Source organism: Hyaena hyaena, unplaced genomic scaffold (genome assembly GCF_003009895.1).
Source record: "Hyaena hyaena isolate Hyena2069 unplaced genomic scaffold, ASM300989v1 scaffold_472, whole genome shotgun sequence".
Classification (NCBI taxonomy): Eukaryota; Metazoa; Chordata; class Mammalia; order Carnivora; family Hyaenidae; genus Hyaena; species Hyaena hyaena.
Window position 1 is genome coordinate 1,372,752 of NW_024081106.1, and position 24,483 is coordinate 1,397,234.

Sequence of the window (24,483 nt, forward strand, 5' to 3'; positions counted from 1 at the left end):
TGTTCCAGCTTTGCTTATCATGGCCTTTTACTTGGCTTTTGTGGGTTGGTTTATTTGTGTGTGTTTTGTTTTTCTTGTCCTACTACTGTCTTATCACTGTAGGATTTTCTTTCTCTGTGTGTGTGTGTGTGTGTGTGTGTGTGTGTGTGTGTGTGTGTGTGTGTGTTGTTTTGCACTTTCTTACCTTCAGGCACTTCAAAATGCTCCAATCAGCCTTTTCTCCAAGGATCCCTGGTTTATTGAAGAATAGAATTAGGTGTACATTCATTGCTACTACACTGTTTCTAGACACCATGACCTGACAGCAAGGAAATGTATGTGTATATGCCAACCTGTGTCTATACACACGTCTACATTTCTACAAGTAACCATTGTATCTATACTAACTTAAGCACTAATCCATTACCACATCATTATTTTAGCTACCTCCTTTTGCTTATTTGTAACTTACTCTGACAACTATTGTCCATTTACTTTAATTGTTCAATTCAGGTACACATGTATAGCAGTATCAGAACTATTAACCTAATTTTCCATGGAGAACAAAGTCATCAACTAGAGTACGGTGCTCATGTTTGTTTTATTCTGTTTTTCCTTTGGTTTGCACTTGTTAGAGACTCAGAATTAGTTGATCGCCTTTTGCCTTTACTTAGGTTGTTCCATGTATTTGTAACAAGGCTTGGATTTTACTTTAGAAAGATCAGTTTGATAGGAAGGTGTAATTGGAAATTGTTGAAGGGAAAGACCATATAGGATAAAGGCATGAAATATGCAACAAAGGCAGTTGGAAAGTGTTGGGAGCCATTTCTGAACTCACTAAGTTGAGATAAACTTGTGAGATCAAGGTAAGTTTGCAGGGAGTCTTACCTGTCAGATGGTGACCAATATCCACCCCCCACTCAATTGTTTCTGCTTGAGCACAGACCCCCAAGGCACCTTGTTGATCGGTATTCCCGGCCTTGATACGCTGATTCTACTTTGTGAAGGAACTTACTGTTGGAACTTCTTTTGTGGTTGTGGGAGCAACACTGCATTCCTGAAAGACCTGTTTTTCTTAAACCTCCTATTAAATGATAAACAGGCTATTGACCCTTTCTCACAAAGAACTAACTTTTTGCCTTTACTATGCTAAAAGCATTCTGTTTATATCAGAATGCCACTTCTGGGCTGTTCCCCATATCTTTTTTGCACATCAATGTTCTGAAGAATTTTTACTGATCAAAGAATTTGTCATCAGAATGCCACTTCTGGGCTGTTCCCCATACACCTATGCATATCAATTTTCTGGAAAGTTTTAACTGATCATCGGAATGCCACTTCTGTCCCAAACACTGAAGCATAAAATAAAGTTGAATCTCCGTGTGGAGAGGTCTGGCTGGTGACCAGAAAGAATCTCATGCCTCTCTCATCCCTCTCTCACTGACACCGTCTATCCTTCAGGGACCCCTGGACTGGCCTTAGCTGGACTTCGACAGGAAAGGAGGGGACAAGTTAAGGGACTTAAGATCTTGAACTGAAATTTATTAAGGACTAGAGAGAGAAACTTCTGTGTAACTCCTAACTGTGCACAAGACCGAGAATATACAAAAAGGTTTTGGAGTGATTATCACAGAGGACTGCTGAGTCCAAGGATTGTTAACAACATCCAGTGAAGTAGTCCAAGCTGTTGGTAAGTTCTGAAGCTGATGGTGAGAACTTGTCTGGCTCTTAGGATTTGAAAATCATAAGTAAATAGTAATAGTGAATATTGCATTTGGCTAGCTTTGAGGATGCAAAATTGGTAGCGTTCCGAACTTTTGCAGGTACCTTACTTTTCATCCAAAAAAACAGTGACAGACCCTGCCCATGAGTATGATGAAGTAGGAGTGCACGGGCACTGAAATAATTAAGTCCGGTAAAGAATCATTCAGGCTTAACATCCTGAGCATGCAATATGTGCTGCCTAAATCACCCATGATGAGTCTTCTATATGAAAGAAAAGTTGTTTTGCCACAACAGGGAAGGAAGGCTGGGTCGAGAGAAACAACATAAGTTAACCACAGACTGTTTTCTTTAGTTAGGCATATATTCTTAAGGTGGAGGAAAATGTGAAAATTATGTACGTCAATAAATAAAATCCACAAGTTTTAAGTGTTTGATGCATTAGGCTTATTAGAGTTAATGAGTTTTTTTTTTTTTTTTTTTTTTATTTCTAGGAGAGAGAGAGAGAGAGAGCGCGTGAGCAGAGGAGGGTCAGAGAGAGAGGGAGTCACAGACTGAAACAGGCTCCAGGCTCTGAGCTGGCAGTCAGCACAGAGCCCGATGCGGGGCTCGAACCCACGAACCGCGAGATCATGACCTAAGCGAAAGTCGGACGCTTAACCGACTAAGCCACCCAGGCGCCCCGAGTTAATGAGTTTCTTACAATTACTAATGAAAGTTGGATTCTAGAAACAGACTGATCCCAGAATGTAGACTTCATATTAGAGGCCAGCATGGACTGGTTTTGATGTCTTGGGGATTCTTCCAGTATACACACACACACCCCATAAAACTCCTTAAATTATCAGCAGGAAAAGCCTGGATTGGACATGGGAGAAAAAATTTAAGGGAGCAGGAAGCCAGTATCAGGATAATGAGAGTTAGCATTAGAAGGTACTCAGGTGTATTCTAAGATCAATTTTTCAGGCAGATAATTTAAAGCCATCAGGAAAAGTAAGTGTCTAATAACGACGTTATCATTCAATTGGTTAGGTTGTAAGACATCACAAATTTTCTGATTGAGGCTTAGGAATTTAGCTGGTAGACTTAACAGTAGCTAAGTTTTTGTTCAGTAGCTTGGCAGCCAGTGTGCCAAGCACTTTGTTGAGTGCTTTTTAATAGCTTCTCACTTAATTTTAGAACACCTTCATAAAAACATATATACTGTTATCCCTATTTTACTGATAAAGTAGAGGCAAAGGAAAGCTGCATACTTTAGTCACATAAGTAGCAAATGGTGAAATTAGATTTTAAAATTAGGGACTTTGACTCCTAAGTCCTTAAACACTTGAACCAAGACACTGAAGACACACCCAAGTTACCATGCAAAACCTAAAACTAGAACACCATTTATTAGTCTTTTCTTACTTAATATCAAATGACCAAAATATCAAAAAGATCATGTGCTTTCAGTTTTCACAGTAATCAATGGAGCCATTGACTTATTTGAGAAGGACCTCTAAAGGGCTGATGGGTAATTAACAAGAATTAGAGATGGAGTCTGCAGGACTGAATGAAAGTAATAGGATCATGGCAATGAATTTGTCTTGTAAAGTTGTGCATGTAAGTAAACTTGGCCTTACTGTCATCTGGGCTCTGGGACAATTTTCTGCATATCTGTATACTTAGATGTAGATATGATTGAAAGGCTATGTACAAAACACATCACTGTAATGGAGTGAAAAGCAATGCATTAAGATTATTTGTGTGTTAGGCAAATGAATTCATTCTTTGAATTATGTCAAACTAGATAGGTTCTCATTTGTGAAAAGTTAGGGAAGATGTCCCATCAAATTACAAGAGGACATTTATTTTTAGACTTAAGAAAGATTTATTTTGAGAAATCACACAAGTGAGGTAGGGACAGAGAGAGAGGGAAAGAGAATCCCAAGCAGCCTCTGCACTGTCAACACAGCCCAACTTGGGGCGTGATCTCATGAACTGCGAGATCGTGATCTGAGCTGAAATCAAGAGTCAGATGTATAATCAACCGAACTACCCGAGTTTGACTATTTTAGATTCTTCATGCAAGTGATGCAATATTTGTCTTTCTGTTGCCACCTTATTTCATTTAGCCTAATAACCTAACATCTGTTTCAAAATACTAGAATATCAGAGTATCAGGTAATTGATGTCATTGCAAATGTCAAGATTTCCTTTTTTTTATGGCTAATATTCAGTTATATGGATTACCACTTTTTTTTTTTTTTTTTTTTTTAACATTTAGAGAGAGAGAGTACGTGCATGCGTATGCACAAGTGGAGGAGGGGCAGAGAGAAGGCTAGAGACAGAATCCCAAGCAGGCTCTGTACTGTCAGTGCAGAGCCCAACACAGGGCCGGAACTTAGGAAACATGAAATGATAACATGAGCCAAAATCAAGAGTTGGATGCATATTCAACTGAGTCACGAAGGCACCTGTATATTTGAAAGTCAAGGCACTTCAGGAGGTGCCATGCTGGGTGCTAAGTATGCTAAAGCACCATCCGTCTAATGGGGTGTCTTTTTAAAATATATTTAACAAATAACCTAAATTTAAGGTATACAATGTATATGTTGTAATATGATTTTGTCCCTGTAGCAATAATTAGCACCTCTATCACATTACATATTACATAATTATAATTATTTCAGTAGTTGGAATTAAGGTCTGGTCTTTTAGCAAGTTTGATTATAATACAATTTATTGTTTGTACTGTCCATTATATCTCTAAGGCTTATTAGCTACTCCTTGTAAATCTGAACCCTTAATATCTTTCCTTGACCCCACAACCTTCACCCCCTGGTAACCACCATTTTACTCTGTGTCTATAACTTTGGCCTTTTTAAATTCTGCATAGAAGTGATAATCATACAGTATTTGTCTTTCTCTGACTTCTGTCACTTAGCATAATGTGCTCAAACTCCATCCATGTTGTCACAAATGGCAGGATGTCTTTCTTTCTCATGGGTGAATTATTCCAGTGTGCATACACACCACATTTTATCCATTCATGTTGATGGACACAGGTTCTTTCCATATCTTTGGCTGTTATAAGTAGTGCTGCAATGAACATGGGTGCATATATCATTTTGAATTAGTTTTCATTTTCTTTGGATAGATACCCAGAAGTAGAATTACTAGGTCCTATGATAGCTCTCTTTAAAATTTTTTTAAGGAGACTCCATACTGTTATCCATAGTGGCTGTACCAATTTACATTCCTGCCAACAGTGCACAAGGGTTCCCTTTTCTCCACATCCTTGCTACACTTTTGTCTTTTTGATGCTAGTGATTTGAAATGAGATCTCTCATTGTGGCTTTAATTTGTATTTTCTTGATGATTAGTGAAGTTGAGCATCTTTTCATATATATTTGGCCATGTGGATGTCTTTAGAAAATGTCTAGTTCTGCCATTTTTTAGATCTGGGTTTTTTGTTACCAAGTTGTAGGGAGTTCTTTATATATTTTAGAAATTAACTCTGTCAGATAGATGATTAGCAAAAATTTTCTCCCATTCTTTAGATTGCTTTTTCATTTTGTTGTTTCTTTTGCTGTGTGAAAACTTAACTTTAGTGTAGTCCTATTTGTTGGTTTTCGCTTTTGTTTGTGCTTGGGGGTCATATCCCAAACATTACGAAGAGTGTTAAAGAGCTCCTTCCCCATTTTTTTTCTAGTTTTATAGTATCAGGTCTTATGTTGAAGTCTTTGATCCATTTCAAGTTATTTTCTGTGAGTGGTATAAGATAGAAGTCCAGTTTCATTGCTCAGTGTTTATTCAGTTTACCAACACTCATCTGTTGGAGAGACTGTCCTTTCCCCATTGGGTGCTCTTTGCTCCCTTGTCAAATATTAGTTGACAGTGTAAGCAGGGGGGTTAATTCTGGGCTCACTGTTCTGTTGGTCTCTGTCAGTTTTTTTGTAAGCACCATGCTGTTTTTCTTACTGTAGCTTTGTAGTACAATTTGAAGTCAGGAGGTAGGATACCTCCAGCGCTGTTCTTCTTCCTCAAGATTGCTTTGGCTGTCTGGGGTCTTTTGCAGTTCCATACAAATTTTAGGATTGTCTTTGTGTTTCTGTGAATAATGCCATTGGTATTTTGATGGGGATTGCATTGAATCTGTAGATGGCTTTGTTTAGTATGGACATTTTAACATTCTTTTTGATCTATGAACACAGGAGGTCTTTCCATTTGTCTGTCTTTAGTTTGAGCAGTCTTAACAGTTTTCATTGTAGTCATTCACATCCTTGATTACATTTATTCCTAAAAGTATTTTGTTGATGCTGCAAATGGGATAATTTTCTTTTTCAGGTGTTTCATCCTTAGTGTATAGGAATGTAACTTATTTCTGTACATTGATTTTGTGTCCTGCAACTTTACTGAAATCCCTGATTAGTTCGTTTGTTTGTTTGAGTCTGGGATTTTGCATATACAAAATCATATCAACTACAAGTGGGAGTTTCACTTCTTCCTGATTTGGATGCGAGGAAGAACTTTCAGTTTTTCTCAGTTGAGTATCATGTTAACTGTGGGTTTGTCGTACGTGGCTTCTATGTTGAGCATGTGCCTTCTATACCCAGTCTGCCTAAAGTTTTTATTATGAAAGGATGTTGCATTTTGTCAAATGCTTAGATGATTGTGATTTTTGTCTTTCATTTTATTATGATATGTGACGTTTATTGTTTTACATGTATTGAACCATTTTTGCATCCCAGTGATAAATCCCATTCAGTCCAGGTGTATAATCTTTGTGTTCTTGAATTAGGTTTGCTCATATTTTGTTGATAATTGTGTTCAACAATATTGGTCTCTACTTTTTGTTGTGTTCTTCTCTGGCTTTAGTGACAAAAATAATATTGGCTTTTTAAGATGAGTCTGAAAATATCCTATATACCTCAAGTTTTTGGAAGAGTTTGAGAAAGACTTGTGTTAATTCTCGGAGTGTTTATTTGCCAATGTAGTCATTTGGTCCTGGGTTATTTTTTGTACTGTGATGTTTTAAAAAATTGATTCAATCTCTTGCTCCTTAGTTTTCTGTTTCTTTTTCATTGTCTTGGTAGGTTGTTTCTAGAAATTTATCCATTTCTTCTAGGTTACCTATTTTAGAATATATAGTTCATAATGGCCTCTTGCAATTCTGTGTATTTTTGTAGTAAAAGTTAAAAGACCTTTTTCATTTTTTTAAATTTTTAAAAAATGTTTATTTTTGAGAGAGAGACAGAGTGAATGGGCGAGGGGCAGAGAGAGAGAGAGAGACATAGAATCTGAAGCAGGCTCTGAGTTGTCAGTGCAGAGCCCATTGTGGGGCTCAGACTCACAAACCCTGGGATTATGACCTGAGCCAAAGTCAGATGCTTAACTGACTGAGTCACCTAAGCACCCCAGGATCTTTTTTATTTCTAATTTTATGCCTTTTTCTAAGTTTGGCTAGAGTTTTGTCAATTTTATCTTTTTGATGAACCAGCTTTTAGTTTTACTTTTCTGAAATAGATTTTATCTCTGCTTTGATTTATTTCCTTCCTTCCACTATGTCTAGGCCTAATTTGTTCTTACACTTCCTAGAATAACTTCCACAACAGTTAGGCTGTTTGAGGTCTTTGTAATTTTTTAATATATGCATTTAAGACTGTAAACTTCTCTCTCAACTGCTTTTGCCTCATCCTATAAGATTTGATGTGTCATATTCCCATTTTTTCTTTGACTCAGGTTTTTCTAGCTTTCTCTTGCTTGATTTCAATTTTAAACCATTGTGGTCAGAAAAGGTAGTTGGTATGATTTCAATCTTAAATTTGCTAAGATTTGTTTTGTGCCCTATCACATGATCTGCCTTGTAAATAGGTACTTGAGAAAAATGTGCCCTATACTGCTTTTGGTTGGAATATTCTATATAGGACTGTTGAATCCATTTAATTGTGGTGGTCTGATGTTGGATGTGTGTATGATTTATTTCTGAGAAAGACAGCGCAAGCAGGGGAAGGGCAGAGAGAGAGGGAGACACAGAATCCAAAGCAGGCTGCCATCTCTGAGCTGTCAGCACAGAACCCAATGGAGGACTCAAACCCACAAACTGTGAGAAAATGACCTGAGCTAAAGTCGGATGCTTAACTGACTGAGCCACCCAGGCGCCCCTTGTTTTATCTTCTTGATGTATTTTTCATTTTATCATTAATGACTTCTTAGTCTCTAGTGTTTTGGGCTTGAAGTGTATTTTTTTCTGGCATAAATATGGCTGTGCCTACTTTTTTTTGGTATCCACATGCATGGAATATCCTCTGTTCCTACATCTTTAGTCTGTATATGTCTTTAGAACTAAAATGAATTTCCTTTAGTGTATAGTAAGGTCTTTTTTTTTGCATCTAGCCACTTTGTGCACTTTGGTGAATTTAGTCCATAATTACTTAAATACTGCTGTCTTCTTATTTGCCTTCTGGTTGTTTTTTCTTTTTTTTTTTTTTTTTTCCTAGGAGAGAGAGAGAGACAGCGTGAGCAGGGGAGGGTCAGAGAGAGAGGGAGTCACAGACTGAAACAGGCTCCAGGCTCTGAGCTAGCAGTCAGCACAGAGCCCGACGCGGGGCTCGAACCCACGAACCGTGAGATCATAACCTAAGCGAAGGTCGGACGCTTAACCGACTAAGCCACCCAGGCGCCCCTTCTGGTTATTTTTTTATCTCCTGTGTTTCTGTAAAGTAGATTTCCAAGGTGATTTCCTCAGTCTCCCCTTTTTTTCTCTTTCATCACTAGATTTTTCCTTTGTCATTAGCAAGTGGCATACATAAAACATCTTAGAGGTAAAGTACTCCTAGGGGAAAACATTATTAAGAAATAGCTCATGGGGCACGGTGCCTGTGTGGCACAGTTGGTTGAGCGTCCAACTTCAGCTCAGGATATGACCTCAGAGCCTAGAGCCTGCTTCAGATTCTGTGTCCCTCTCTCTGCCCCTCCCCTGTTCACACACATTCTGTCTCTCAAAAATATTAACATTAAAAAAAATTTTTTTTTAAAGAAATCGGTCACATTCTGTATGTAACATCCTTGCTTAATTACATGGCTTTAGAACATAATTACTTTAATCACTTGTTCTGTTCTAGTAATCAGCTGTTGATTAAAGATGATAAAAACAAAATAACTTATGAAGCAATAACTTGCAAAGGTTCCTACAGTTGACCCTTAAACAATGTGAGGGTTATGGGTGCCAATCCACCAGGCAGACAAGAATCTGCATATAACTTCACTCACTCCCTAAAAATTTAACAGCTGATAGCCTACTGTTGAGCAGAAGCCTTACCAATAATACAGTTGATTAACCCATATTTTGTATATGTATTTTTTGCTGTATTCTTACAATAAAACTAGAGAAAAATGTTAAGAAAATCATAAAGAAAATGGTGTATTAGAAAACCTGTAAGTGGACTTGTGCAGTTCAGACCCATGTTCAAGGGTTAACTGTATTTTAACTTGGTAAGAAACAAACTGTTTTCCAAAGTGGTTGTACCATTTTACACTTCTACCAGCAATGTCTGAGACCACCAAGTTCCTTGTCATATTTTGTTTTTGGGAATTTTCAGTTACTTTATGTCTTCTGCCACATGACTAGAGTTCTTTGGTTTTATTAGATGAACAATTTGGTGATGAAGTTATGAGTTTCTAAAAAGCCAAAAAACTCTTTACAGAAGAACAGGATGGAAGTCTAAAATCAAAATAGGACATGAAAGGCAAGATTATAGAATACTCTGGTTTCATGAGCTATCAAAAACCAAGGAAGGATTTTACATTCAGACTTTCAGTAACACCTTTAATGGCCACGCTGCTGAGACCTTACTATAACACTTCTTTCAGGGTTCCTGCTGCTGCTTGAATTATAAAGGCTGCAATAGAAATGTGTTTCTTTACTTCTGTCCAGGCTGACTGACGGTCTTCTTTATTTTCAATATCAAACATAGCATCATAGATCCCAGGAAATGATTCTCCGGCATATTTGTTGTGGCTACTGGGAGCAAAAATGATGTGCCTAAGAAAAAAAACAGGGCAGGTTGAGCTATAGAGTATGCATACATACGTTACATTTTACACACTTCTCTATTCATTCCCTTTTGTTGAAGGACATCTTAAGAATACTGTGTCTCTTCTTGGCATTCCCTTTTTTAAACCAAAATGAAGACCTATAATTAATTTGACAGTATTATATATAACAGTATAATCTTAAGCAAAGAAAGTTGCATTCATATGCATTCACTAAGATTAGTTTCATAGATCAGACCAATTGGAAGAAGGTGGACTCTTTGTTGTAAGTTGTGTATATCAGTTGTCTGGCTACCCCGACATACCCAAACAGTGACAAGAAGTATGCTTAATGGATATATTTAATGAGAGTGAGAGGAGACTGAAAAATAATTTATCTGTGCGTTGTCTTTTTCAGAGATTCAACAAGAATAAGTAACACTTGTTCCGATACTCTTTAGATATTAAAAATCAATAATTAAATAAGCACGTATTGCCACTATATCATAAATGGTAAGGATGATGAATGAAGTCCATGTGAATTGCCTGGAGACACACTGAATTTGTGATCCAGAAGGAAAGTTTTACATTTGATTTCCTATTTCATCTTATAAGTACCTGAAGAGATCAAGCTACCTTCTCTTCCTCTGGAATGCTGCTTTCCAGAAAAGGACGTATTTTATTGAACACCATGATGAGGAATTAGGTTAAAATCCTACAGCTTCTTCAAGATGTGAATCTACTGTCTGAGACAATATGGAACTCTATGTAAGTCAATATTGATGATCAAATAGAAATTTATAATGTAAGCCATTTATATTATCCAGAGTACATTAGGATTTATTTCTCTTGGCTTTTAAATCTTAACATGGCCTCAAATGGATCTTTCTTGGAGCCCGTGTTATGTGCTGAACTGTTTATAAACACTGATATTCTGACCTATATAGGAGTTGAGATAGTCTACATAAAGGTTGTAGCTATTCATAAGTATAGTACTTGCCCTCTACTGGAAAACTGTAAAGGCAGAGTGTAGTAAGATATATATAGACATTAAGAATTACACAATCCTGGTTCAAATCATTGACCTGACATCTAATACCCCTGTGGCCATTCACCTTGGCTAAATTCTTAGGTATTCTGTTCTTTTTGATGCAATTGGAAGTGGGATTGTTTTCTTAATTTCTCTTTATGATAGGCCATTATTAGTGTATAGAAATAATAATAGATTTCTGTATATTTTGTATCTTAACCTTAGGATGAATTTATTCATTCTGATAGTTTTTTAGTGGATTCCTTAGGCTTATTTATATACAGTGTCATCTACAAATAGTAATGGTTTTATTTCTTTCCAGTATGGATGCCTTATTCTTGCCTAATTGCTCTCAGTAGGAAATACCAATACTATGTTGAAAAAAAAAGTGGCAAGACTAAGCATTTTTATCTTGTTCATGATCTTTGAGGAAAAGCTTTCAGCTTTTCACCCTTAAGTATGGTATTAGCTGTAGGTTTGTCATATGTGGCCTTTATTATGTTGAGTTACATTTCTTCTATAGGACTTCAATAAGTTTTAATAAAAATGGATGTTGAATTTTTGTTAAATGCTTTTTCTGCTTCTATGTAAGACTTTATCCTTCGTTTGTTAATATGGTATATGACATTGATTTGTGAATATTGAACCCATCTTTATATCCCTGGAGTAAATCCCATTTGGTTATGGCATGTGATCTTTTTTTAATATACTGCTGAATTTGGTTTGCTAATATTTTGTGAAGGATTTTTACTTCTGGGTTCATCATATTGGCTGGTAATTTTCTTGCGGCATTCTTGTTTGATTTTCATATCAAGGTAATGCTTGCCTTATTTAAAGTGAGTTTGGAAGAATTTGAAAATGAGTAATACTGATTCTTCTTTCAATGTTTGGAGAAGTCATGAGCAAAGCCATCTGTTCCTGGACTTTTGTTTATTAGGAGATTTATGATTACTGATTATATTAAATATCTTCACTTTTCTTTTTCCATATACATTTCTTGATGATTCAGTTTTTTGTTTTTTTTTTTAATATTTTTATTTATTTCTAGGAGAGAGAGAGACAGCATGAGCAGGGGAGGGTCAGAGAAAGAGGGAGACACAGACTCTGAAACAGGCTCCAGGCTCTGAGCTGGCAGTCAGCACAGAGCCCGACGCGGGGCTCGAACCGCGAGATCGTGACCTAAGCGAAAGTCGGACGCTTAACCAAGCCACCCAGGCGCCCCGATGATTCAGTTCTGAGAGGCTATATGTTTCTGGGAGTTTGTCCATGTGTTCCGGTTTGTTGGCATAGTAGTGTTGATAGTCTGGTATGTTTGCATTTGTGCGGTATTAGTTGTAACATCTATTTTACGTATTCAAACCCGTTCTCTTCTTGGTGAATTGAGTGAAAGGTTTATAAATTTTATCTTTCAAAGAATCTACTCTTCATTTCATTGAACTTTTGTTTTGGCTTTTTAATTTCTATTTCCTTGATTTTCTCTTAGTTATTTCCTTCCTTCACCTAAACTGTGGCTTCATTTATCATTCTTCTACCTCACTGAGGTGTGATGTTAGGTTGCTTGAGAATTTTACCTTTCTTGGGTTGGGTATTTACTGCTGGTGAACTTCAGTCTTAGAACGGTTTTTTACTATATCCCATAAATTCTGCCATTTCCATTTTCATTTTTCCCAAGGTATTTTTTTGTCTTTTGATTTCATGACTTGCCCTGTAGTTTGGTAGAACATTGTTTAATTTCCACCTTTTGTGAACATTCCACTTTTCTTGTAGTTGATTACTAGTCTCATACCACTGTGGTCAAAAAAGATGGTTGATAGTTCTTAAATTTGTTAAGACTCATTTTTTGACATACGACCAATCCTGGAAAATACCGCACATGCTCTTGCAAGAATGTGTGGTTTGCTTTTGGATGGAATATTCAGTATATTCATATGGTCTACTGTGATGCTTAAGGGTAATGTTTCCTTAGTGATTTTTTTGTCTAGAAGCTAGCCATTTATGTGTTCCATTAATGTCTCCTCCTCTTGTACTGCTGTCTCTCTCTCTCTGTGTTAATACCTAATTTATATGGTTCAGTGCATAAATATTTACAACTGCTATATGCTCTTGTTTGACCCTTTTATTATTACGTAATTTCCTTCTTTGTCTTTCATTACAGTTTTCGTTTTAAAGTATCTTGTCTGATACTAGGATAGCTATCCCTGCCTTCTTTTGGTTTCCATTTGCACTAGATGTCTTTTTCCATGCCTTCACTTCTCATCTGGGTCTCTTCTGGGTGCCTGGGTAGCTCACTCAGGTGTCCAACTCTTGATTTCAGCTCACATTATGATCTCACAGTGAGTTCGAGCCCCACATTGGGTTCTGCTCTGGTGATGCAGAGCCTGCTTGGGATCCTGTCTCCCCTCTCTTTGCCTTCTTTGCCCTTTCCCTGCTTGCACATGTGCTCTCTCTCAAAAAAACAAAAACAGTGAGTCTCCTCTAGGCATCATATAGGTCGGTGTTTTTTTTCTTCATTCAGCCACCTTATCTCTCCAATGGACGTTTATTCCACTTACATGTAAAATAACAGGTATGTACATGTTGCTGTTTTGTAGTTTCTGCCTGTTCCTTAGCCTCTTGCTCTCTCTCTCTGGTTTGATGGCATGGTATACTTAGATTTTCTCTTATCTTTTTGGTATCTGCTACAGACTTGCCTCATTTTATTGTGCTCAACAGTACATTTTTGGCTTTTTCTTTTTTTAGTTGAATGTTTGTGGCAACTTTCTATCAAGCAAGTCTTTTGGCACCATCTTCTCAACTACATTTGTTCACTTCATGTTTCTGTTGTCACATTTTGGTAATTTTTATAACATTCCAAACTTTATTATATTCTTTGTTGGAATACATTTGGCAATACAGTGTTATTAGTCTGGGGTGTATAGTAGTAATTTGACAGTTACATACATTGGGAATGCTCACTACAATAAGCATAGGTACCATCTGCCACCAAAGTTACTACAGTATAATTGACTATATTCCCTGTGGTGGACTTTTTTTCATCTTCATGGCTTGCTTGTAACTTCACATCTGTACCACTCAACCCCCTATTTTGCCCATACTCCCCCCACCTTCCTCTCTAGCAACCACCAATTTTCTTTTTGTTTTGAAGTGAAATCATACGGGATTTGTTTTTCCCAGACTTACTTAACATGATACCCTCAAGGTATATCCATGTTGCAGATGGCAAGATTTCATTCTTTTTTGTGTTTACTCTTCCGTTTGTGTGTGTGTGTGTGTACATCTTTCTCTTTGTTAGTGGACACTTAGGTTGCATCCCTCTGTTGGCTGTTGTAAATAACACTGCATTAAAATAACAATGAGTATATTTAGGTGAATTTGTGTTTTTGGTTTTTTGAGGGGTAAATACTCAGCAATAGAATTACTGGATCATGTAGTATTTCTATCTTAAATTTTTTTAAGAAATGTCCATACTGTTTTCTGTAGTGACTCTACCAGTTTACATTCCCACTAATAATGCACGAGGGTTCCCTTTTCTCCACATCCTTGCCAACACTTGTCTCTTTAATACTAGGCATTCTGACAATTGTGAGGGGATAACCTCAGTTTTGATTTACATTTCCCTGATGATTAGAGGTGGGGACCATGCTTTTCATGTCTTTTTCTCTTTGGAAAAATACATATTCAGGTTCTCTGCCCATTTTTTTTTTAATAGAGCTTTTTGTTGTTGAGTTGTAGCAGCTTCTTCTTTTAGATATGCCTTCCCATTTTAGGTGTCTTTGTTGATAGTTTCCTCTGCTATGTAAAAGCTTTTTAGTGTGATATTCTCCCAGGTTTGTTTTGGTTTTGCTTTTGTTTCCTAGGCCAATGTGAAAGAGATGGGTGCCTGTTGTTGGGTTGATTGGGGTTTTTTTTTTTTTTTTGGAGTTTTATGGTTTTAGCTGTCACATTTACTTAGGCATTTACCCCATTTGAGTTTATTTTTGTGTTAAGAAAGTGGTTCCATTTCATTAGTATGTAGCACCATTTTTTGAAGAGATTGTCTTTTCTGTACTGCATAGTCTTGCCTCCTTTTTTGTAAATTAGTCATAGAAGCATGGGGTTTTATCTGAGCTCTCTTTTCTGTTCCATTGACTTATATGTCCATTTGTCTTGCCTATATCATCAGTATAGCTTTGTAGTATATATGAAAATCTGGGATTATGATACCTCCTGCTCTGTTGTTCTTTCAGAAAACGGCTTTGGCTATTTAGGGTGCTTTTTGTTTCAGTACAAATTTTAGGATTATCTGTGGAAAATGCTGTTGATACTTTGATATGGATTGCATTTGTCTGTCTTGTGCTCCCTTAATCTAATCTTCAGAGTGCAGGTCTTTTCACCTCCTTGGTTAAATTTATTCATAGGTATTTTATTCTTTTTGATGCGATTGTAAATGACTTTTCTGAATTTCTCTTTCTGCTACTTTGTTAGTGGTATATAAAAACAGAAGGGATTTCTGTGTATTGGTTTGGTACCCTGCAACTACTGAATTCATTAGTTCTAATTTTTTGGTGTTTTTAGGTTTTCTGTATGTACTGTCATGTCATCTGCAAATGGTGACAATTTTACTTCTTTATCAATTTGGATGCCTTTGATTTCTTTTTCCTGTCTGACTGCTGCAGCTAGGACTTCCAATACTGTGGTGAATAAAAGTAGCATGAGTGGGCATCCTTGTCCCTAATCTCAAGGGAAAACCTTCCAGCTTTTCACAGTGGAGTAGGGGGTGGGGGTGGGTACATCTGATACAGCCTTGATTATTGTGAAGCATGTTCCCTCTAAACCCACTTCATTGATAATTTTTATCATGAACCGATGTATTATTGTCATGCTTCTGTGTGATTTTGATCCTTTTAATATATTGTTGAATTCAGTTTGCTGTTTTATAGGAAGATTTTTGCTTATCTGCTCATCAGAGATACTGGCCTTAATTTTCATAATCATTATATTTTAACTGTTGCAATCTTACGATAAAACTTTAATGGAGGAAGACTTGCTGCTTATGGGTGAACAAAAGAAAGTGTTACTTAAGATGGAATCTACTCCTGAAAAAGATGCTGTGAAGATTCAACAGTGGTAATGAAGGGTTTAGAATATTACATAAGCTTTTAGTAAAAAGCAGGCTTTGAGAGAAATAACTATTGAAATAGAACTGTCAAACAGCATCACAACAGAGAAATATGAATGGAAGAGTTAATCGATGTAGCCAAACGTTATGGTTGTATTCTTTTAAGAAATAGCCGGGGCGCCTGGGTGGCTTAGTCGGTTAAGCGTCCGACTTTCGCTTAGGTCATGATCTCGTGGTTCGTGGGTTCGGGCCCCGCGTCAGGCTCTGTGCTGACTGCCAGCTCAGAGCCTGGAGCCTGTTTCAGTCTGTGACTCCCTCTCTCTCTCCTAGAAATAAATAAAACATTTAAGAAAAAAAAAAAAGAAAAGAAAAGAAATAGCCACAGCAACTTCAACCTTCAACCACCACCATGATCAGTCAGCTGCCATCAACTTTGAGGCAAGACCTTCCATCAGCAGAAAAGATGACAGCTAGTTGAAAGGTCAGATGATGGCTAGCATTTTTAGCAATAAAGTATTTTTTAATTAAGGTACATACTTCTAGAAGTGCTTCATACACTTAATAGACTGTAATACAGTATAAACATAACTTACGTATGTACTAAGAAAGCAAAAACTTAAGTTGCTTTATAGTAGATCAGAGGTATGCCTATGTAACTTTTTGGTTTGTGGTTACTGTGAGCCTTAAGTAGAACAAACTATCAATTTAAAGTAGACAGTCATGAATATGACAGTTTCACTTTGAAGGCATTGTAAAGGTCTACCTTTCTACTCTTATCCATCCTACCACCATGGTTTAAGGTTTTACTTCCTCTTACTTTTGTGTATCCCTTATTGTAGTTGTACTTATTACTTTGTCTTAACCTTCATACCATTTATTACCTTTACTGTAATGTTCATCTTTACCAGTAAAATGTTCACGCTTCCTGTTTTCTTGTTGCTAATCTGCACCTTTCCTTTTCAATTTAAAGTGCTCCCTTTAGCATTTCTTAGGAGGCCAGTTTAGTGGTGATGAATTCCTTTAGCTTTTGTTGGTCTGGAATACTCTCACCTTTAGTTCTGAAAGCTAACTTTGCAAGATGGTGTATTCTTGATTGGAAGTCTTTTTCTTTCAGCACCTGAACTATATTGTGCCACTCCTTTCAGGCCTGCAAAGTTCCTGCTGAAAAATCTGCTAATAATTATTATATGGAGGTTCCTTTGTGTATATATAAGTAGTTCTCTTGCTGCTTTTATCCTTGTCTTTAATTTTTGACAGTGTAATTAAGTGTTTTGGTGTGGGTCTCTCTTGGTTCATTTTATTTGGAATTCTCTCTGGGCTTCTTGTTTCTGGATGTTGGTTTCCTCTTCTAGGTTAGGGAAGTTTTCAGCCCTTTTCCCTCTCTTCTGAGATTCCTGTAATGTGAATGTTAATAGGCCTTTTTTCCGCTAAGTCTCTTAAGCCTTTCCCCCCCCCTTTAAGATCAGTGATTCTGTCTTCTGCTTCATCTTGTCTGATGGAAAACCCCTCTAATGTGACTCCTGTTTGGAACTTTTTTTTTTTTTAACTTTTGTGCTCATCCATTCTTCCAATTTTGAGCATCTTCATGGCCATAATTTGAACTTTTTTTTTTTTCATAATTTGAACTTTTTATCAGGTAGATTACTTATCTCCATTTCACAGAGGTATTTTTCCATGGTTTTATCTTAATTCTTTCATTTGGAACATATTCCTCTTGTTTCCTCATTTTTTTTTTTCCTTCTGTGTTGGTTTCTACGCATTAGATGAAACAGCCACCTCTCCGAATGTAGAAGATAAACCTTTTCATTCAACTTTGCCCTATCTCATTTAAGAGGTACTTTGAGAAACTGGAGACTGCCGAAGGGCACAGCCAAGATATTGAAAGAAAACTTGACATAGAGATACAGATACAAAAAGGAGAGTTCTTCAGCAGAACATGGCAGCCATTTTTAAAAACCTAAAAATGTTACATAGATCTAGATTAGGGAAAAGGGTCTTCATGAAGAAAAATTTCTATTAAAGTAGACCTTTCTTAAAATAGGATGGACTTCCTCATGATGTGGTAGGCTTAGTGGCTAGATAGCTACTTACCTCAGATCCTACAGAGAAAATTAATGTTGAAGTTTGAATCACACAAGCTCTAAGATTCTATATCCTTTAGATTTACAGAAAGTTATTTTCTATCATTAATCATTTACATCTGTAGCAAAGCAGTAAACAACATGAAATTAATTTTTCTGATGCTACATATTATACTGTTCTAATGCATAATCTTACCCATATATTCCTCTCAGCGTACATATTAACCTTCTGTTCATCTGATGGCAACAGTTTAAAGCAGACTTTGGGTATGCTGGTTTTAGTCATATTGAAGTATGTAACGTCCTATAATGGAACATATGTTGCTTCCTTACCTATAGAACCGCCTCCCTGGTAAACCAAGGGGATCGATGAATGCTCTCTCCAGGAGCATCAGTTGGTCATTCCTGATTCTCACTGCAATGGGACTTTGAAAATAAGAAGAAATACAGTAACTTTAACCCTTTCACGGAAATAGAGTTTAAAATAACATAGCATAAGGCATAGAAAAATAAACTTCTAAAGAAAATACATGTTAGCAGTCATGCTTTATATGTAAGCTATATATAAGAGGGTCATCTTCCTGGGGTGCCTGGGTGGCTCAGTCAGTTGAGCATCCAACTTTGGCTCAGGTCATGGTCTCACGGTTCATGCATTCGAGCCCCGCGTCGGGCTCTGTGCTGACAGCTGGCTCGGAGCCTGTTTCAGAGTCTGTGTCTCCCCTCTTTCTCTGACCCTCTCCTGCTCACACTGTCTCTCTCAGAAGTAAATAAAAACATTTTTTTAAAAAAAAGAGGGTCATCTTCCTAATACTCAGAATGAGACCTACTGGAAATGGCTGGTTTTGTTTTTCAAGACCACAGAAAGAACTGGGAAGACAGTTTTAATTCTCTCTAGGAGGATAGCCAGGCCTCCTGCAAAGGCACACTGGGTGTACTATCAAGCTGTTGATAAGCCATTCATTTCCGCTGGAGCCCAAGACAAACAAATGCAATCTGTATCAAATGAAGGAAGGTTGCAGCAGTCTGCAGGAAGGGTGGGAGACAGTTGCACATTGTGGGCCAGGAATCCCCTTTCACACTTGGCATCTGCCAACTCTTTCTGGGGTGCTACAGGAGTTCTCTGGGCTCTCCTACCACCCAAAGGAGAGAGATGCCCCTCAGAAAGAAGGATACGTCTTTCTGCCAATATGGGTGGTGGGAAAGGTTACTCTAATTGGATCTGAAAAAATAAATGTGACCTGGAACAATTTATGCTTGTTAAATATGCATGCTTTGAACAGAACTTTCAAATTATACTTCGATCTAAAAGTGGCAAAAATTGTATCAGTAAAAGAATTTCTACGCTGGTCATAGAAGTATTGAGACATTAGTAAAATATACTACAAATACACTACAAGTGCACTTATCCCCATAGAACTATGAATTACACTCACAATTCTTATGCAGACTCCTACGGACAGGAGGCTGGCTCTTGTTTTAGGAGGAGTTTTTAGTCTACCAGACAGAGCAGTGCTTCTAAAACTTCAATGTGAATACTGACCATCCTGGGAGTTTGTTAAAGTGCAGAATTCTAAGTTTGGTAACAAGCTCCTAAGTAATGCTGATGCTGTGGTTACAGACCTTCATTTGAGTAGCAGTGACTTAGAGCCACATGCCTAGGTAAGTGTACATGATTCATTCTAACTAGATTACTTTTCAAAACAGGGAACTTTACATTTCAAACTTACTTCTGAAGATCAACTTCTGTAAGTCTTCTATGGAAATCTGAAGCAGCATCTGAGAAGTTTTTCACAGCAGAAAATAAAGAATCTTTTAAAAATAGAAAAGTGGAAGGTATATTAGTAAGTCCTTATTTCAGATGTTCACTTTCCTGCCCTCTGCATTCCAGGCTGATAGGACTGAATAGATACTGAAACTATTATTCTACTGAGCCTTCTTGTAGATCCATGAAGATTATCAGAAAATATTGTAACAATGGATAAAATATAAAATGTCTAAATTGATTCTTCATGAAGTAACTATAAATAATTCTTTTCATTCCTAATTTATCAGAAATGCATCATTCATGTAGCTGTTCAATATATGTTAATATAACTTCTATATACTAGGTACTGGATACAACTATAAATGAGCTATGTTCCTGCAATTAATAGAATAAAACATGTTAACCTTTCTTTTTAACAAATTAAAATGATCTTATTTAAATGCAACCTGTGATGAGCTGGTATATGCAGACTCAGAAATAGGATCAGGTCTGGTCTGGTCAAGATTTTCTTTAGTTTACATAGATTCTAAGAAGTGAGAAGGTTCTCAGCATATTTTCTTATTACAACAATGTATTTATCATTTCCCATCTTTTCTAAACTGAACATTAGCATAGAGCATTGATTTGCTTCTTCATTAATCCTGTGTACAGGGAGTACAATATTCATTTTACAGGTAAAGCATTTACTGCTCCAGACACAGGGTTTCTATTAGATCACACAGCTAGTAAATAGTTACTTTCAATATAAAAGACCAGGGTTTTTTTTTAGCCTTAGATATCCTGTAAGCTCTAATTATCGTTGATGTTGTTAGAACCAAGTACCAAATAATCCAATAATAGATGTTTGGGAAGCTAAAGAGCATTGAAAGAATTTTAAATTTCCATTGAACCACAGTAGTCAAATTGGATTAAGAAAATGTGTCCCTGGTATTTAGTAACAGGTGAATAGCAATTTCAGTAGAGTGGTGGGAAGATAAGTAGATTGGGAAAAGGAAGTAAAGAACAGGGGACCATGTAACTTATATATCCATCCTATCCATCATTCATTCATTCATTCATTCATTCATTAAAACATGTTCAGAGGGACTGCCTTTTGACTGGCACTAAATCAAGAATTTTGATTGGGAAGGGAGTAGGACACATCAGGTAGAAGAAATGTTTATAAGAAGGTTACAAGGGGGTTTAACATGGACGGGATATCACCACCGAGACAGAGTTTGAAAATATGGGGGAAAAGAAGCATTAATAGACTAGGTTAATTCACCTTGTGTGAAGAGTGACCCCTGTAACTGTGCTTTCTCTCTCAGTTGGATCCTAACTTAAAGTGATAAAAGGTAATTCACCAATAGAAAATCGGGGCATCTAGGAAAAGAGGATGTCAGATAGCCACAGAACTATGAATATCCATTTTGCTGTTGACTCTGCTTATGCTTCCGGTTTCATTTGCCTCGTCATTAAAAGACATTCTCCAATCACTGATCTAAATACAATTTCCTAAATTTTCTTTGTATCATTTCATCTAGATCTTAATACCTGCTGCTCATGACTTTGAAGACTGCTAATTTGTATGCAGTAATATTCCAAAGCCATTACTGACTTTTCTGTACTTATTCTGTGTTCCTACATTACTCTCTGTATCCTATAACAGCTTGTCCCTGGCATTCTTCTCTTTTCCCTCACATGAGATTCTGTGCTCTCTGAGGACAATGATTATTTTTTAAACATTCTCCTATCTCCCAGGAATTAACACAGTAGACACTGAGTACATATTTGATAATTTTGGTATGTACTCCCAGATTAAAAGAAAATGATTACTGTGAACAGTACTAATAGGTAACATTTATAAGTGTCTACTCACCACTGTGTCTATACTTCCAACCAACCGAATCTCCCACCGCAGTCTTGGAAACAAGTTATATTCTTTACCATTTTACTCAGGAAAATTGACAAAGACTGGTCAAGTAACTTTTCCCACATCACACAATGAGTAAATCTTAGAACCAAGATTTGAACCAGGTAACTGCTTCTACACCCAATGCTCAGTGCTTTACACCATACTATATTTCATCCCTGCTTTGCTGGGGATAGTGTACAGAACAGTAACCATAAAATGGCAATGTGAATATAAAATGAATATAAGATGTATAAAATGAAACAATGCTTAACCCGTGTAAAAAATTCTGCATGTAAACAAAAATATACAATAATAATTACATATGTAGTGGAACTGGTTTTATTTTCCCATCTTTGTGCTGTATTGTGTTTTTATAACAGTAAAAGTGTTTCTAAAGACAGCAATATAGGGAAAAGGTTTACCATCCCAATGTTCATAGCACTAACTTAGCAAAATGGATTCATCCTACAAATACCAGAATAAATGACCTTCTTTAAAGGTGTTCCAAGTTTTTTTCTAGCAGTCAAAATTAAGTGATGCAGGAATATATTCTCGGAAGAAAGAGTGTGCAGTGATGACAATCGGAGATGGTACCTTAAAGCTCTAACTCAGATTATAAAATAATACCCAGCCGTTCTTACCAAACGATACTCCATGGTCTCTTAATTCTTGGTCATGTTTCTTAGATAAATTATAGATGCTTGTTGCATAGTTTTTCAAAGCTTTTGCATAGTCTTCAATATTGAAAGGAATGATGTTAGAGTCTGCAAGCTCATAAACCAGTGCCCCTCGTAACTGAGCCACCGAAAGCTGTTTTTTAAATGTGGGATCATAAAAATTCTGTACTAATTCAAACGTCTCATAAATCGTATGGTATACCGGGTAGCTGCTGTACTTATCTGTTTTCTGGGGGAAAAAAATATAGGTGGTATTGAATATAGACAAACATTAAATACTCCAATTACAATATTTATGTAATCTTTAAAATGCAGAAAAAAATACAGCCATGTGGAACTCTGAGTTTTATCATGATGAAGCAAAAGTTAATATCTAACTATAACACTATCACCAAATACTCACCTGTTTAAAATTTTACTACTGTTTAATTATTCACGTAAACTTCATTCAAAATACTTCTTGCAAATTGTTGTTGCTGTATTTCTGATAACTAGAATTAAGGCATACATACTCAAATTGCTTATTACCACAGTTTAAAATTACCTATCAATTGAAAGGTTCTGGGCAGCTAAGATCTGTATAGTTCAAGAATTCTGTGTTTAAGCACCTTCTCGGCCTTCCCAAATTGTATAACCAAATCCCATCTAACCTTTATTATGTAGTTAAGGGCTACCATTATAAATTATTACATAGTTGTAGTCTATGTAATACTATTGTTATTGTATTGTCATTACTATTACAGACTACTACTTAGGTCTATCTGCTACTTTGCTTTTAGCATCACTTTTACTGCTTTTAGCATCACTAAAAGGAGTCCCTGTGTCACTCACTCTCCTGTCTAATATCCTGCTTTTAATCTACACTGTCTTAGAAACCAGACAACTGGGTTCAGATTGGTGACAGAATATAAAAGTGAACAGGCCTTGAAAGAGTTTAATGAGTATCAGTATAGAAATTTATTTTGCTTTCATCTCTGTTCCCACTCATACTCTGGAGAATCAGATTTGCAAAAGGTATGTATTCTAGGTAGGCAAGCAAGATGTTGGTATATTGCAATTATGATTCAAAAATTATTAAAATCTGTGACAAATCTGGGTTTACTGATGTAATCTTTGGTGTGTCACAATTTATAACATAGACAAGCAAACGGCACATGTTGGCATATCCAAATACTTGCCTATCAGTGTGTTTGAATGGTGATGGTGCAAACTGATCAGTGCAGGACAGAAAAGATAATTTAAAAATCAGGAGGAACTTGTTTTATTCCCTACTCAGGAGCCCTGGACTCAGATGACAGGCAGGAGTGAGGATGTGAAGAGGGGCTACTGACAATAAAGACTCACAGCCTTGCATTCCCTGCGACCAAAACAGGTTCTTCACATGCACATTTTCCTCAGGAAAAGAGGAGAACAGGATTTTCCAACAAAGCCTGCATCAGAACAGGGATATGAACTACTTGGTTCTGCTAACCAGCTATGCACTTGCCTTTACTCTGCCACCTACCGTTTCAGTGAATAACTGTGCAGAGAAAATTCACAGAAGAACCCAAATTAATTCCTAGTCCATCTACAGAGAGACATGAAGTCAGCCTCCAGTCCTGGAATTCTTACCAGGCCACATGACCTGGTGCCCTGGTACCAAATAACTAAACAGTTAAAGTTCCTAACAAGAAGTTGGATAAAATGCTATGTATCCAAAATAATGAAATGGCTTACTCTGTTCTTAGTGTAACGGGCTCTGCCTGAAGCAATCCCAAGTCTCTGAAAATAAGCTTCAAAATCACTTCCAGATCCTAGTTTGTTGATCCTAGATGTAGAATATAAATGCATGTACACACACAAGGATATTATAAATGCCTAAATTTAAAAATATGAAATTAAATAAATGGAAAAATGCACAGCACATTTACAAGAATTAGGAGAAGGCATACACCCCCAGCTACTTTCCTGTCATGTGCCAAGAATTGCTGTGTTAAACCTGTAAATCTGCACTGACTGCAGTCAGAGTTGAACAGCACCACCAAAGACAGCAGCCTAATGACAGTGGCCTCTTAGAAATCACCAGCCTTCTAGAATAGTTACATAAAAGGGAAAATAAAATTTGGGCACTACCCTCAGAGGACTATAGTAAGAAAACTGCCATGATAACGTATATTTAAGATCAGAAAGAATCTAAATGTGCTTTAGTTAGAAAATTAAATTACAATATTTTTTTACATGT

The 24,483-nt window shown here is 36.7% G+C and overlaps 1 protein-coding gene and 1 long non-coding RNA gene across 5 annotated transcripts in view; one reads left to right on the forward strand and one right to left on the reverse strand.

The window, feature by feature from the left end:
* The first annotated feature begins 1,147 nt into the window (after nucleotides 1–1,147).
* On the forward strand, nucleotides 1,148–23,985 carry LOC120246594. The gene is made up of 4 exons (XR_005532080.1): nucleotides 1,148–1,669; nucleotides 3,154–3,303; nucleotides 10,136–10,485; nucleotides 23,539–23,985. It is a non-coding gene; the product is annotated as an uncharacterized LOC120246594 (long non-coding RNA).
* The window catches only part of NAALAD2 (N-acetylated alpha-linked acidic dipeptidase 2), a 60,195-nt gene continuing 45,206 nt past the window's right edge, over nucleotides 9,495–24,483 (reverse strand). For all 4 annotated transcript variants that reach the window (XM_039254225.1, XM_039254224.1, XM_039254226.1 and 1 more), the window contains 5 exons: nucleotides 23,979–24,069; nucleotides 22,227–22,491; nucleotides 19,654–19,735; nucleotides 18,260–18,352; nucleotides 9,495–9,727 (listed from right to left, as the gene is read on the reverse strand). In XM_039254225.1, coding sequence (XP_039110156.1) covers nucleotides 9,538–9,727; nucleotides 18,260–18,352; nucleotides 19,654–19,735; nucleotides 22,227–22,491; nucleotides 23,979–24,069 — 721 coding nt within the window. In that variant the 3' untranslated portion in view covers nucleotides 9,495–9,537. The remainder of the gene's footprint in view (nucleotides 9,728–18,259; nucleotides 18,353–19,653; nucleotides 19,736–22,226; nucleotides 22,492–23,978; nucleotides 24,070–24,483) is intronic.